We start from the raw sequence: 16,866 nt of genomic DNA on the forward strand, positions 1-16,866 counted from the left end.
CCCAATTCCACCTCATTCTGAATTCAGTCCATTGCACACTGAATGGAATATATCATTGATATTGAATGATGCCATTCATTACAAAGTCCAATTTGTTTCGCAAACAATAAACCATCATGTCACTCTATGGACCAAAGAATAATTATCGTTCTTGGGAGATGGGGATTAAAAATCGGAAATACAAAATTGAAAATTGGCTGTGGCATGAAGGGGTTAAGGGAGGCAGCAATTCAAAGTAATCCAAAGTTATGTTTCAGTCTAAAACACAGATCTTCATCAGACATGAATTGTATACAGAAAAAAAGAATCCAATTTAGTAAACACGCCGGAAGAAAGCGAGAGGAACTTCCACAGTGTCTTCCCAAACAAGCAATGAGATAAAATGATGTAAAGATGCAATAACAATGTAATGCTCACAACAGTACTATAGTGATATACTACATAATACTGTAGAAACAAAAGACAATATCCATTCATATGCCCTTTTAGAGAGGAATCTCCCCTCTATCAGCCACTTTGTAAAAAAACCCACTCCTGATACATTGGCTGTGGATCCTCTGGAAAAATGAGCAAAGATCTGGACTTGTGGGAACCAGCTGAACACTGCAGTGGATTTCTAGCAAATCAAATAGCTAAAGCTGGTTTTAGGAACAAGATAATGACTGTGGTTCATACAATACAGATAAGATATGATAAAATAAGATAATCTGTGTCCCTCCTTACCTGGAAGATATGGGTGTTAAAAGATGACTAGCTTTTCAAAACACTCTGATTTCAGATCCAAGTTCCTACAGTATATATGTCTATTTGAGCCGACACATTGTACTTTGTTTGAAAGATTCTCATGGCATTTTGATATTGTTCATCTAGATAGGAGATCAATATTATATTGGTGAGTGTATGAAACCTGGCACCCCCACTAACCAGATACAAGGCGCTGTTTGGTGCCGGAACTATACAGTAGACAGAGCTAGTAGCAGGTGGCTCCATACACTGTGCAGAGGCCATACCTGTTTACTGTAGCTGAGATCCCATTTAAGTGAATGAGAGCAGATCTGCAGCGACCCAGCACTACAATTACACAATGTATGGAGCCGTCTGTTTCCAGCTTTGCCCCCTGTAATGTCCCAGACCAGGGGCTCCTCATATTGGCAGTTTGGTGGAGAAGGACTAGTTCAATATTAAATGCCAAGAAAATCTGTAAGGTTGGGTTAATTTTTCAGATTCTGCCTCAGATTCCTCTTCATTTTCTAGCCCACCATCTTCCCCAGAGCTTTGGCCTGCCATGGAATCCACTGCAAGATCAAGCAGAATTCTTATATTTTCAACATCCTACATTGAAAACAATGGGAGTCAGCATCAAGGCGGAAATCAGGCCTTGATACTGAAATCAGCAGCAAATTCTGTTGCGCGAACATACCATAAGGGTACTTATAAACTGTTGCAATATCATATTGAATTAATTTAATGACAATATGGAGTGCTTAAAGAAGATCTGTCAGGCCCAGATCACATCTGCGTTCAGTATTCCATTTGTGGAGTTCATATGGGGACCCCCCAAACAGAATACCAACTGCACTGACCAGTGGTGAGCACTGAAAGCACACAAACCCCATAGACTATAATTCAGTCCATGTGTTTTCCGCACGGCGTCCACACGAGTCATGTGGAGAGGAAAGTAGTTCATGAGGTATTTTTCTCTACGCATGACTCATGCGGACACCGTGCAGAAAACACACGGACCCCATTATAGTCTATGGGATCTGTGTGCTTTCATAAGATCACTCCTCCCGTACGCCTCTAAACTGCTTGAGCAACACGCCCACTCAGAACTGTCCTCCTATCTCTCGTCCAACTTGCTCTTTGACAGACTTCAGTCAGGCTTCAGACCCCGTTACTCCACTGCAACTGCCCTAACCAAAGTCATTAACGACCTTCTAACCGCCAAAGCCAAGCGCCATTAGTCTGTCCTCCTCCATGACCTCTGCTTTGCCTTTGACACAGTCGACCACTCCCTCCTGTTAGAAATTCTCTCATCTCTTGGTATCTCAGACTGGCCCTCGCCTGGATCTCCTCATACCTCACCGACCGCACATTCAGCGTCTCCCACTCGTACACCACCTCCTCACCTCGCCCTCTCTCTGTAGGTGTCCCCCAAGGCTCCATCCTAGGACCCCTCCTGTTCTCCATCTACATCCTTGGCCTGGGCCAACTCATAGAATCTCTGGACCAGAAATTACCTCCCTGCTGGCCAGAGTTCCAGAATGTTTAGCGGCCGTAGCCTCCTTCCTCTCCTCCCGCTTTCTCAAACTCAATATGGAGAAAATAGAGTTCATCATCTTCACCCCACCCTGTATGGCCCTTCCATGCGACCCATCTATCAAAGTCAACGGAGCCACACCTACCCCTGTTCCACAAGCCCGATGCCTTGGAGTAACACTGGACCCCGACCTATCCTTCAAGTCACACGTTCAAACCCTCAACACTTTCTGTCGCCTCAACTCAAGAACATCCACCGAATCCGCTCCTTCCTCACCCCTGAAAAGGCTAAGACGCTCGTCTAGGCCCTCATAATCTCCCGCCTAGATTACTGCAACACCCTTCTCCATGGACTCCCAACTAACACCCTCGCCTCCCTCCAGTCCACCTTAAACTGCGCTGCTCACTTAATTCACTTCTCCTCCTGGTCTTCATCAGCTGCTCCCCTCTGCAGTCCCTCCACTGGCTACCCATTGCCCAGCGAATTGAGTTCAAGCTACTAACGCTAACATACAAAGCCATCCACAACCTGTCCCCTCCATATATCTCTGACCTCATCTCCCGCTACCTGCCCACACGTATCCTCAGATCCTGCTCTCATCCGCTCCACACATAACCGTCTCCAAGATTTCTCCTGTGCATCCCCTGATACTTTGGAATTCCTTACCAAGACACATAAGACTGACCCCCACAATCACAGACTTGAAGAAGGCCCTGAAGACTCACCAATTTAGGAAGGCTTACAACCTCCAATAACACTATCACCGCACCGCCATCTGACCTGTCTCCCCGTCTCCTTCTGTCTCTATCCCTCTTCATTCATAGAATGTAAGCCCTTGTGGGCAGGGCCCTCTACCCCACTGTGCCAGTCGGTCATTGTTAGTATTATATCTACCTGTATATTCTGTGTATTGTATGTAAACCCTCAAATGTAAAGAACCATGGATGCTATATAAAAAAAACAATAATAAAATAATTACAATAAATAATAAGGGCGCGCTCGTATATTCTACATCTAACACATAAAACAATGATCTGGTTCCACCTTGATATTTGGATAGATAATAAAAATTGAGAAACTGGAAATTGCAAGCATGAAATATCTTGTCAGGTGGCATCATTGCACTTATCAAGATTTCTCCACCTTCTTCAATCAGGGAAACACCCGATTTAAAGATTGGTTTCTTATTTTATAGACCTTTTAACAATGTCTGGAAGCATAATCTTGATTTATCCAAGCACATTTGCTGCATGGAGATTACAAAAAAATGTTACTATGGAGTTGTTAGCTTAAAAAAAAACAAGCAAATACAAAAAATCAATATTAATACTGCAAAAAATATAGCAAAAATCTACAATCTGACAGTCAGTGTTCAGCTTTGGTATTGATCGCTTTCTCATTAGTCATGTCACGCTCTATAATAGTATATAGTACATAGTTTCCAATTATTGAGTAATGTACCAATTAGCAATTGGGCTTGGCCAAGACGTATTTGCCAGAGGCACAACAATCATAGTTTCCTTTTCCAGACAAAGAAAAACCACTCCAACAATAATTGAATCCTGACACGAGGAAGTAAATAAGCTAGCTATAGAAAAGCTGCACCTTACACCGCTGTGGTATATTACAAAAAAGGACAAATTTTGATAAAAGGGAACAAAGTTTTGGGGCACTATGCGTGCCATTGCAAACTGACCTCACATTGCAGCTAAAAAAACGGAATGAAACGCGTTGGGGACACATCACATTTTTTTCTGCAGTGTTTTTCATGATGCTTTTGCTGCATTTTTCTATGAAGTTTTTCTTTCCTTGTTAAATCTATAGGGAAAACAGGAACGTTTCCGCTATTAAAATTTACATGCAGTGTTTTTTTTTTTTTTTTTTTGTTCTGCAATGTGTGGATGGGATTAGCCAGAATCATGCTGGTACTGTAAAATGAAGCTTTTTACTCTGCTGTGTTTCCACAACATGGGGCCTTAGTCTAAGGCCATTGGGCGACAAGTGAATGGTAAATCCATGAATACGATATAGGACGCGCTGGATCTGCATGCACTAAGGACAGATTGTATTGCATTCCCACCATAAATGCAAATAGCCACTGTGCTCTCTGTGACAACGCCAGCATTCGTGGAAAGAGCCAGATGAGTAGTGGATCAAGTGTACGGGGGTCTTATACCATCTGGATATCAGTTTATATGAGAGTTTTTGGAGCTGGACACATCGGAAGGGGCCCATGGCATGTTTATAGAGTTGTAATGATATCAGGAGTGATTGTAATTCCTAGTTCAGTTTCTCGGGCTCAAATATAGGAGGGTTGTTTCAATGCTAAATCTTGCATGATATACACCATACATACACTATCGACAGGAGCAGTGGTGTAACTAGGAATGGCGGGGCCCCGTGGTGAACTTTTGACATGCCCCCCCCCCCCCCCCGACCGACATCGATGACCTCGACCGACCCCCTCCTACGCATTCCTGCGCTTTTTATTATGCCCCATAGTGGCCTCTTCACGCAGTATTATCCCTCATAGTGGCCCCTGCACACAGTATTATGTCCCTTAGTGGCCCCTCCATACAGTATTATGTCCCTTAGTGGCCCCTGCACACAGTATTATCCCCCATAGTGGCCCCTGCACACAGTATTATCCCCCATAGTGGCTCCTGTAAAGGGTATTATCCCTAATAGTGGCCCCTGCACACAGTATTATCCCCCATAGTGGCCCCTGCACACAGTATTATGTCCCTTAGTGACCCCTCCACACAGTACTATCCCCCATAGTGGCCCCTACACACAGTATTATCCCCCATAGTGGCCCCTCCATACAGTATAATGTCCATTAGTGGCCCCTGCACACAGTATTATGTCCTTTAGTGGCCCCTGCACACAGTATTATCCCCCATAGTGGCTCTTGTAAAGGGTATTATCCCCAATAGTGGCCCCTGCACACAGTATTATCCCCCCCATAGTCGCCCCTGCACACAGTATTATGTCCCACTGTGGACACCCATAAACAATTATTATACTCTTGCGTCTTTTCAGACCCCAGAGTATAATAATCGGAGACCCGGGGGAATAAAAACATAAAAAACTACTGTTTCTTACCTGTCCCCCGGCTCCTACGCTGTCAGCCTCTGCTGCCGTCCTTCTTCAATGACGTTGGACGTCACATGACCCGGGACGCAGGCCGGGTTCATGTAACGTCAGAGATGTCAGACAACTAGGAAGGAGGCCTGGCCAAGATCGTGGAGCGGTAAGTAACAGTGTTTTTTATGTTTCTTACCTCTCCCAGGCCGCCAATCATTATACTCGGGGGTCCGAAAAGATGATAGCCTCTGTTGCTATGGCGGTAGTTACGCCACTGGACAGGAGCTTCTTCGGGGGTTGTCTCTGCATAGCTAATTTCTGTAGCCAAGTAGTGGCTCTTGTATCTGTTGTGGATATCAGAGCCCCCTCAGGTACATAGCATGACTGATTGGTAATTAAGGAAGTGTGTAGAGGAAAGACGTGGGATAAGAAAGATGGGAAGGCTCCATCCAAAAGGATGGAATCATATGGGACTTGTCGGAGTGAGTGAGGTATAACGGAAATCACCTCCAAGCACTGTGCCTTAAGTCTTGCACTGACATGAGAGGAGACAGGCTTGAAGAGAGAGAGTGGAGGTGGAACAACCATTGCCATGAGGCCAGGAGGTTGATTGCCAAAGCTTGGTTAGTACAGTTTAGGTGATTGTGTTGCGAACGTGTCAAGTGCTCTTGAGACTTGGGCGGCATAATAGTACAATTCTATATCAGGAAAGCCGATACTGCCTCACCATTTAGCATAAGAAATGCTCTAGGGTGGGAGTTGTGCCAAATGTAGTGAGAAGAGTCTGCGCAGGAGCTTGGCAAAGGTATAGGCAAGGTCTGGAAGAGGTACAATAGTTTTGGTATAATCATCGTTTTAATTAAATTAGAAACCATCCAAGAAATATATTGGATCTTCCAGGATGCTAGTAGGGATTTAATATGTGAGACTAACGGAGTGTAATTAGATTCATGCCAGAGATCTGGAGAGGGCATTAATGTAAGGCCAAAATATTTAATGGAGTCAATGCGTAGTGGGAATGGCCAATCTGTTTAGTAGTGAAATATGATTTTTCGGGTACTGAATACACAGCCCTTCGGGTTTAGTAGTGTTGATTTGAAAATGAAAGAGGTGACAAAATCCAGCCAGAATTATGTTAATCCAGGGGAGGGCTACAGTAGGGTTAGTGAGAATTATTTAAAGGTCATCTGCAAAGACGGCCATTTTGTGCTTGGTACCCTTACACCGGACTCCCTGTATAAGGGGATTTTGACGCATGTGTTGTATCAACGTTTCTATTGTCAGAGCAATAAGCAGCGGGGAGAGAGGGTGTCCTTGCCTAGTGCCGTTTTAAATATCAAAGGCTTAGGAGAGGCTACCATTTACCCTAATTTAGGCACTGGGACTGGGGGAAAGAGCCATTATTTTCTGTATGAATAAGGCAGGGAGAAAAAAGCGTGTCAGCGACATGGTCATGAAGGTCCAGTCAACCTGGCCAAATACCTTTTCAGCACACACGTGGCAGTTTTGATGGCTTGTAAGACCTATAGGCTTATTGTTAGTTGGGAGACAAATTTGTGGCTGTGAACCATGTTGAAAAGTGATGAAGAGTTGTCTTAAAAAAAAAAAAAAAAAAACGCCACCAAAAAGTATCCTGTAATTGGAGCACATGTGAATTTTTAAAAAAAATTTTTTCCACTATGGCACCTACATTGTAGTATAGCGGAATGTGATGGAGGATCACGCCGCCCCCAGGATATGTCTGCCTTAGCCTCTATGATGGTGACAGGAGATTTATTAGGATCCTGAAAAGTATAAACAGTTCGAAAAATAACATGTTCTCACCTGATGTCCCTAGGAACAGCTCATCCTGGCACTAGTAAAGAGAAGTACAGAACCTATAGTATAACATGTACTGTAGAGGGTGCTACTAGTCAGCCAGTCAGTGCAGGTAGGCAGAGGAATAATGGGAAGCTCCTGTACTTTATAAGTATAGCTGTGTCCCGACTACTATGTGCCAGTTATAATACTGGTCTCCTCTCATACTGTATGACCTTCAGGCTCCCACAGACATTACAGTCCAAGTCCTACTGTCACCTCTGCTCGCCATATAGCTATGCCCCTGACTTCTTGTACTATGGAGTTGACAGCCCTGCTATGTTTATAGACTAGACAAGCTGAAAACATATAATTATGGCGTATTGCTTTGTGTAAGCAAAATATGTCAGCGCTTGTTTATTGTATTTCTGACAACCTTCTAAACTGCTCTTTATATATTTGATGGAAAAATTATTTCATACAGTTATGTTTGACTTTGGTTTATTTTTATGCAGATCAGGATGTCGCTTTTTTAAAGATGTTTTTTTTTTTATTCCAACACTTCTGAATCTGAATCACATTTATAAAAAAAAGTACAGGGGCGTAACTACTGGGGTATAGTATAAGTCCAGGGCCCGGGATTATAGGGGGTCCGGCATCAGCCGCTGCCACTGTGGATTTTTATTTTTACTAGGCTCTATGGGCCCTATTTACTTACCAATCCTGCCTCCTGCTCAGGACCACCAGCGCTTCCCCTTCTGCGGAGGCGGCTGTAAGCAGAATCGGAGATCGGTAATTGAGGCCGTGGACCGTGAAACCCACAATCACTATCATTATACTCTTTTCAGAACCCCAAGTATAGTGATCGGAGATCCAGGAAAGTTGAGGAAACATAAAAACCACTGTTACTTACCTCTCCTGGCTCCGGAAAGCTTCAGACCTACTTGATGATGTCCCAGACGTGACGTGTGCTGGGGCTTGCATCATTATATGTCACGATGCAAGCCCTGACTCAAGTGATGTCTCTTCCATCAGTGAAGATGGTTGACATCAGCAGGGAGTGCACCGGAGCCAGGGAGAGGTAAGTAAAAGTGTTTCTTATGCTTGTATCCTCCCCTGAATGTCCAGTTATTATACTCTGGGGTCTGAAAGTTTGCCACGGGACCCGCCATTCCTATTTATGCCACTACAAAGTATAAAACATTAGAAATTTGTTGCAATTTGATATGTATAAAAATGTTTTCCTGGCTGATATATGTATTGCATTGATCGTTATGGCTTAGCCAGCAGTGACATAGAATATGTGAAGTGAGCCTCACAGCAGAGATTGAAATTCTATAACATATGTGAATGTCATTGGCACCAGCGCTCCTATGAACGAATGAAAGAGAAATCGAAAACACATCGATGTTTGGTGCGAGCGCTCTTTGCCTTCAAAACTTTATTGATGGGATTCATATTTCTGTAAAATAAAAAGATAAAAATAAAGTATTAACAATTCTGTCTGTAGGCTAAGGCCCCACGTAGCATCCCTCAGCAAAAGAGCGTAGAGGGAAAAACCGCGGTGGCAACGCATCACATTTTTTCCTGTAGCGCTTTTCACAAAAAGAAAGATTGCTTTCCTTATATTGATAGAGAAACTGCCGGCGTTTCCATAGGTATAAGTGACATGCTGAAATTTTCAAAACCGCCACGTATTTTACCGCTCGTATTTTATCATACACTGGGGGTGGGACTCTCTAGAACCCCATCCGCTACACAGTGACTGCAAAATCTGTGGTTTTATGGCACATGGGGCCCTGTTCTTAACAGCATTCTTACTTTGCTGAATTTTTTCCACACCTTCTGATAATTCATGCACAATATTGTATAAAACTATTAACATATGTGAATATATGGGGGGGGGGAATGTGTGATCCTCTTTCTTATGCAGAAACCTCAACAATCTCACATTAGATGATAGATAGATAGATAGATAGATAGATAGATAGATAGATAGATAGATAGATAATGGAAAAAATGGCAGCACTCCAATATTTAGAAAAAGTGTGGATTTATTCCAAGCAGCGACGTTTCGGTTCTCATCTGAACCTTTCTCAAGCTGCTTGGAATAAATCCTCACTTTTTCTAAATATTGGAGTGCTGCCATTTTTTCCATTTCCTATATAAAGTTGAAGATTAGCCACCTTCCAGTTTGGCTTTGCACCCGGTTTGTATGCTGTGCTGCTTCTGCATTTTTTTCTACTAGATAGATAGATAGATAGATAGATAGATAGATAGATAGATAGATAGATAGATAGATAGATAGATAGATTTATAAATTAACACTACCATAAATAAAATATGAATTTTTAATGCTTTGTAAAGAATTCTTTGCAGACAATGACTGGGGCCCATGGACATCACCAAACCCTGGGTTTTCTCCTTTGTGATGCTTTTGCCAGGCCTTTACTGCAGCTGCTTTCAGTTGTTGTCTGTGGGTCTTTCTGTCATAAGATTTGTCTTAAGCAAGTGAAAGGCATGCTCGATCGGGTTGAGATCTGGTGACTGACTCAGCAATTGTAGAATATTCCGCTACTTTCCCTTACAAAAAACTCCTGGGTTGCATTCGAAGTATGTTTTGAGTTATTTTCCATCCGTACTGGACAGCTTCGTCCAACCTTGCTGAATTTGGCTGAATCTTTGCAGAAACTATATCCTTGTATAGAATTCCTTCAGAATTCATCCACTTGCTTCTGTCTTCTATCACATCATCAATAAACACTAGTGACCCAGTTCCATTGGTAGTCATGCATGGCCATGCCATCCCACTGCCTCCACCATATTCTAGAGAGGATGTGGTCCGCTTTTGATCATGAGCTGTTCCAAGACTTCTCCACACTTTCTTCTTACCATCATTCTGGTACAGGTTGATCATAGTTTCATCTGTCCAAATAATGCTGTTCCAGAACTGGGCTGGCTTCTTTTGATGTTTTTTTGGGGAGGAGCAAGGTGTAATCTGGTCTTTCTATTTTTGAGGCTGATTAATGTTTTGCACCTTGTATTTGCTCTCATGAACTCTTTGCTTTATGACTTAGTTTTTGACTTAGATACTGATACACCTACTTCCCGGAGAGTGTTCCTCAGATGGATGTCGTGAAGGAATTTTTCTTCACCACGGAAAAGATTCTGTGATCATCTTCCACCGTTGTCTTCTGTGGACGTCCAGACATTTTTGAGTTCCCAAGTCCACCCATGAGCTTTTTTTTCACCAGAATGTGCCAAACTGTTGATTTGACCACTCCTAACATTTCCGCTATCTCTCTCTGTCACCCTAATGATATTCTGTTTCCCTTCCATTGAGAGCTCCTTTGACCGAATGTTGTGTGTTCACAGCAACAGCTTCCTAATGAAAATGCACACCTGGAATCAGCTCCAGTCCTTATACCTGCATAATTTATGTTGGATTAACGAGGGAACAGCCCCTGCAGCCCATTTCCTTTGGCCTTGAAAAAGAAGCAGCTACATATTACTGAGCTGTAATTCCTAAACCCTTTCTCAAGTTAGGATGTGAATACCCTCAGATTACCATACTAGTTTTTGTCAATAATGAAAGGCTTGTTTTTTGACCTCCCCATATCTTCTACATACTCTAAGATAGTATTTGTCCCCTTGTATGAATAACAATGTAATTCATCTAGAGAGGAGAACCTTACAATCAAAGCCTTGAATGATGGGACCAAACAAGGCTGGGATTCCTTTTCTTTAGGGCCTCATACTCACCACATGGTCTGCCACTAATAAATATGTCTAGCCATATTTTCAAAAAGTTATTTCTAAGTAGGCGTTGACGGATCCTCTTTCTTTGTCCCCAATTGGCACTTTGGATTTTACTTGGAGGTTGTGATTGTTCCTCAAGTTCGGCCTGAATAGAGTATTGTATAGATGTTACTGTTAAGATCAGCTGTGTCAGTCTTGATTTAACAGAGAACCACATCAAGCTTTAAAAAAAAAAAAAACAGATTTTTTTGGGAACCTATTCAAGATATTTAGAACTGCTTCTATGGAAAACCACAACACAGTATTATTTCATAGTACTTTCATGCTCGGAGGATGGGAACTACTACATTGATGACTCAACAAAGTGGAAATGGATTGGAATAACCACAATGTCATACAAAAACTGCAGTTATGAAAAATAAAATTTTTCCTCTACATTTTTTTTGACAAGAGCACTCATCAGCACCGTCTCTGTATTACATGGACTGATATTCCATTAAATAGCCATTGTATACTTCATTTCCGTCCGACCTTATGTCCTTTCGACTCCATTACCCTTTCAACCTCATGTTCGGCTGATGCAGACTATTATGGAGAACATTTTCAAAAATTGAATTGACAAAAATAAAGCTTAAACATGGAAGAATTTACTTTATTTGTGGTTCAATACATTTTGGCTGTAAACATTTTAATGGTCAATCTCTGTGTACAATTCAGTTTTTTATCAGACATACAGTATAGGTTTGTCATACTTAAAAAGTTTCTTGTTATTGACTTGTATATTTTGTTTGTAAGGCTATATACCTTCTATTTAATGGGGTTGTTCCAAGACCAAAAACGTATCCCATACCCAGTAGCTGCATAGATATACCCTGTTTTGTAAATGGGAGTCAAGTTTTACTTGTAAAAAACAACCTCTTTAACTTTTTGTATGTCAAAAATATAGCATGAGTTGTTATGTGTGTGCAGGATAAAGTGACCTGCTAATACAGCCATCGGTCTAATCCTTAGATGTATTGTCAAGACTTATATAAAATATGTAGCTAGGAGGCTGGAAGTAAATGGACCCTAGTGCTGGACACAGTGACGTGCCTGCCAAGAGGATATTCTGCCTTGGTCAGGGTATTTAGATGCAAGGTGAGGAGAGAAAACACAATCTTCCAGTGAAGGAAATCCTAGCTACACATTTACTAAGTATATAAACCTAACTATTATGTAACCACAAAATCAGATCTGGAAAAGGAGAATTTGATTATTATGTATTTCTGGAATCAGGAGGTAAATTCTGTGTTTTTTCTCAGGTTTAACTTCTATAGCTTGACTGGCTAGACACGAATCTCACGCTGCTGCTGCTGCCACCACCACCGCCAGAGGAAAAGCCAAAGCCTGAGGAGCTACCAGAGCTGAAACCACTTCCTCCAAAGAAGCCTCCAGCGCCGCCTCCTGCTCCACCGCCATAACCAAAGCTTCCACCGGCTCCGGCGCCACCACCACCACCACCAGATGCCAGGCTTGTCTTTCCACTGACAACAGCTGTAAAATAGTAGAATAGTATATATAATATTCCATAGAAATATACACATATATTATATACACAATATATACATATTATATACACAATATACATATAGAAATATAATATAAGTTATCTTTGTAAATTGGCTAAATATTTATCCAAATGTAGAAACTTGTGTTGCCCTCACGAACAGAGTAGTCACTAAATGGGAGTATCGTTTGAACAAAACTCTTTACATAAGATCATCATAAAGAATAATGATAAAGTAAAGGAGCACAAGTTTATCAAAAGTATCAGAAAACAATGGTTCAGATCTATTGTCTTAGAATATACAACCTAGAACTAGACTTGGCATCTTGAAAGTACTGTCTAACTTAATGATATTTGTTCGTTTACTTAATTTAAGCTAATGTTTGTGCCAGAATTTTAGACTAAAACATCTAAAGGCAATGTATTATTATAAGCAATACTTACAGATGCTGACGTTGCTGTCTGTAGACAACCTATAGGATTAAGAAAAAATAGGATTTAATAGGATAGTATTAATAACTTTTAATTCACTTAAAATGGATCTCTAGGGGATAGTCGCCCTAGTCAATGTGAGTTCTCTTTCTATAATTGTTCTATTATTGCAATTATAGAAATCTTCCCAAATTGTATGAGCTTACACACAACAGCCAAGCTATACATGCAGAGTAAGTACGGAGTGTGTAAAGCATGGCAAAACAAGCAACAGCTTAAGATGGTGATCGGATGTAGATTTAGGAATATATCAGGCTCCTATTTGACAATGGAGATAAGTTACAAAGCTATATACATGGATAAGAGCTGAAAAGCAGCCAAGCAAACATAAAACTGAAATTTAAGGTAAGCATTTTCAATGATATCACATACTAGATCTTAAGTTTATATGTCATTTTGAGACTATTGCTGGACAGATACTATGTAAATATTAGGAAATTCCACATTTCAATAGGTTATATTTAGAGTAACATTTTTATTATCCTACAAAATGTGTAGAATTAATAAATATAGATTAAATTGTATGTATAGTATAGTATAGTATAGTATATTTTAGTATAGTATAATATAGTATAGTATACAAAGTGCTAAGTAGGCTAACTACTATGGGATGCATGCTGCCATACTCAGGTGGCAAGTCAACCGCATAGCCTTAGCAGAACAATAATGGATGTCAGTTTACCTAAAGTGAGATATCTACCTACAAGAACATAGCATTATAGTAAGTCTTACCTAGTCTCTTCTCCTTCCAGCAGTTTCCTGTAGGTGGCAATTTCAACATCCAAAGCCAGTTTGACATTCATCAGTTCCTGGTATTCACGGAGCTGACGGGCCATCTCTTGTTTGGCCTTCTGCAGAGCGGCCTCCAGTTCTGCCAGTTTTGCATGGGCATCTTTCAGGACAACCTCACCACGGTCTTCTGCTTCAGCAATGGCTGTCTGGAGCTTGGCGTTCTTAAAAAAATAAATAATTGCTTTAGAATTTGAAGACATGATCTTGCCTCAAATTTTGCTCTTCCTTTCTATCATCTTGATGTACCGAGTATAATCTGTACCCACAGAATAGAACATTACACAGATTCGGATAATGATGGAGAGATTCATCATATGTATAAATTTACCTGTTTCTTCACATTTTCAATTTCAGCGCGGAGCCTCTGGATTTTTCGGTTCAGCTCAGAGATCTCATTCTTGCTATTGCGCAGGGCATCGCCTTGTTGGCCAGCAGATGCTTGCAGTTCTTTAACCTGTCATGAAGGATAGAATATTATCTGATTATCTGAACTCAACACCTAAAATCCCTCCATTGGTTTCCCTATTCCTTTGTCCTTGATATTATCCTAATAGCACACTTACCTTGCCTTGGTAAACAGACTCAGCTTCTGCTCTGCTCTTCTTGGCGATGTCCTCATACTGAGCCTTCACCTCAGCGATGATGCTATCCAGATCTAATGCTCTGTTGTTGTCCATAGAAAGGATGACTGAGGTGTCTGAGATTTGAGCTTGGAGTTGGGCCAGTTCCTGAAAGATACAATAAAATTATGAGTGGACTATTGTAAGCAACTCTAGCCAATATCTTTTATTATTGAGATTCCCATATATATTTTTGAAGAATCAACATTACACTAGACATACACAACAGAGAACAGGTAGTAAGATATAACCTACTTGTTCATATAGGGCCCTGAGGAAGTTGATTTCATCAGTCAGGGCATCAACCTTGGCTTCCAATTCAACCTTGTTCATGTAGGCAGCATCCACATCCTACGAAGCATGATAGAGAACATAATTAACCAAATGGGAAGGGTGTCCATGGTCCTCAAGTTTTTCGCTTAAAAAAACAGCCACCTTACAAGCCCAGAGATAGATGAAAGTCACAGGTGGACAAATGAGAACCAAAATATAAGAAGGTCTGAACTAAGATTGTCCACCAAGTCTTGCATCTTCAAATTATTAAGGTCCTACTAGAGTTCCATTTTGGCAAATTGACACCACAATAAAAAGGGTCATAATTTAATAATTCTATTTTTTCACAAATTGATAACGTCTTAGATTTTGATGTGGAATTAAGCCACAGGACCATCTCCCCTTCAACGTCCTGTGGCAGGCTGCAAGACAACTGGCTGGGGCAACACCATCCCTCCTCTAGCCTGTCTGCAGAAGGGCAAAAGACTTGTTAAGACTTTGCTAAATCCTACCCTTGTAACCAGCCAAAGATGGAACAGATTAGCAGGAGATCAACCCTTATGTTCTGTGCAGAATGTTTCAGGATGAATGCTACAGGCTGACAAACAGTGAGGGCAACTACATTTCTTTTTTTAATTTTTGGATTCATTTCTAGGTTCATTGTCCTTTATAATAGTTGGTCACCTCTACCCTTTTTCTTTTCTACTCACTTTTTTGATGACAACAAACTCATTTTCTGCAGATGTGCGCTTGTTAATTTCATCTTCGTATCTGCGTAGGGAAAAAGATGAGCAGTCTGAATACTGTGGTTACGGAAGATTGTCAATCGTAACAATTGATGTGTATTCATCGTTTATTGTTAACAATAAAGCATATGTGCTTGCATTGCCACATATCAGTGCCACACCCAGAACATACTACAATGGAAAGTAATGTGTCCACATTTTTTAGTGCCACGCCCAATTCTTGCTCCTTCCCTGCACATCAGAAACCGATGGGCAGCAACAACTGTCAGTGCCACACCCCATTCCAATACAAAATCATAAAAAAATCCAAAATTATTTTATTTTCACTGAAACAATTTTCTTGCCATTATAAACAGAATATAACGCATATGAATAACGATATTTGCAAGTCTTTTTTATCAATGTACTTACTTGTTTTTGAAATCATCCACCAAATCTTGCATACTTCTGAGCTCTCCATCCAGTCTAAACTTATCATTTTGAAGGGCATCCAGTTGTCTCTTTAAGCTGCTAATGTAGGCTTCAAAAATGGCTTCAAGGTTTCCTTTTCTGGGTCCTACTCCTTTGAGTTGCCCTCCTTGTTCTTGCAGAAGAGCCCATTTTGTTTCAAGTACCTTGTTTTGTTGCTCAAGGAAACGTACCTAATGTAAAGATATAGCCAATCATATTATGCCTGTATATAAGTATATGCAAAGATTAGTTTACACTGGTTATGTAATAGTTAATGAGCATAATATAAGCAATGAAAAGACCCTACAAATTTTACAGAGATCATAGACGTTACATGTATGTTAAATTAGCGAACTCCATCATTTTTTAATATCTTGTTATACAAAAACTTTAGGATTGTTCATTTATGACAGATGAAATAAACATGACATTAATATTCACATCCAATGACCAACAGTTTACAATATGGTTACATTTTTCCAATATGAAATATCAAAACATTACCTTGTCAATGAAGGAAGCAAATTTGTTGTTCAGTGTTTTGATCTGTTCTCTTTCTTCAAGTCTGACTTTTTGTATGTTGGGGTCAATTTCCAAATTCAGTGGGGCAAGAAGACTTTGGTTGATTGTAACTTCTTGAATGCCAGCTTGGGCTCCTCCACCAAACCCAGCACCACCAAAGCCACCACCAAATCCTCCTCCGGCTCCACCTCCAAAGCCACCGCCAAATCCAGCTCCTGCACCAAAACCTCCTGCTCCTGCTCCAGCTCCAGCTCCATAGGATTGACCACCTACAGTACTGATGGAAATGGTTTTTCTGCCACCAATGTTGTATAGGCTTCTGCTACCGAAACCAGCACCTCCAGCTCCACCAGCTCCACCAGCTCCACCAGCAGCTCCAAAACCTCCACTGCTTCTGGACACAGAGAATGAGGAGAAGCCTTTCTTTTGAGCTCCACCACCAAATTGCTTGAATTGACTCATTGTGGCTTGGAAGGCGATGTAAAGACCAAAGTGGTAAAGAATGAGAAGAGTGGATGAGAC

General features: G+C 41.1%; 1 protein-coding gene across 1 annotated transcript; it reads right to left on the bottom strand.

Annotated features, from left to right (window-relative positions):
• Positions 1–11,545: 11,545 nt before the first annotated feature.
• LOC142195755 (keratin, type II cytoskeletal cochleal-like) lies at positions 11,546–16,866 on the bottom strand. Its single transcript, XM_075265773.1, has 9 exons — positions 16,327–16,866; positions 15,784–16,013; positions 15,337–15,397; positions 14,609–14,704; positions 14,297–14,461; positions 14,062–14,187; positions 13,674–13,894; positions 12,894–12,922; positions 11,546–12,436 (listed from the first exon to the last, which is right to left on the bottom strand). Exons 1-9 carry the CDS (start codon positions 16,804–16,806, stop codon positions 12,207–12,209), a joined length of 1,638 nt encoding a protein of 545 aa, XP_075121874.1. The 5' UTR covers positions 16,807–16,866; the 3' UTR covers positions 11,546–12,206.

The sequence above is a fragment of the Leptodactylus fuscus genome, chromosome 2, assembly GCF_031893055.1.
Source record: "Leptodactylus fuscus isolate aLepFus1 chromosome 2, aLepFus1.hap2, whole genome shotgun sequence".
Taxonomy (NCBI): Eukaryota; Metazoa; Chordata; class Amphibia; order Anura; family Leptodactylidae; genus Leptodactylus; species Leptodactylus fuscus.

What these genes read in the sequence shown, in the direction of transcription:
- LOC142195755 (XM_075265773.1), bottom strand. Translation starts at nt 16,806, where the DNA reads ATGAGTCAATTCAAGCAATTTGGTGGTGGAGCTCAAAAGAAAGGCTTC. An exon ending in TCAGGGCCCTATATGAACAA is followed by an intron (nt 14,462 to 14,608) that starts GTAGGTTATATC and finishes TGTATCTTTCAG; the next exon opens with GAACTGGCCCAACTCCAAGC. An exon ending in AGACAGCAACGTCAGCATCT is followed by an intron (nt 12,437 to 12,893) that starts GTAAGTATTGCT and finishes ACTATTTTACAG; the next exon opens with CTGTTGTCAGTGGAAAGACA.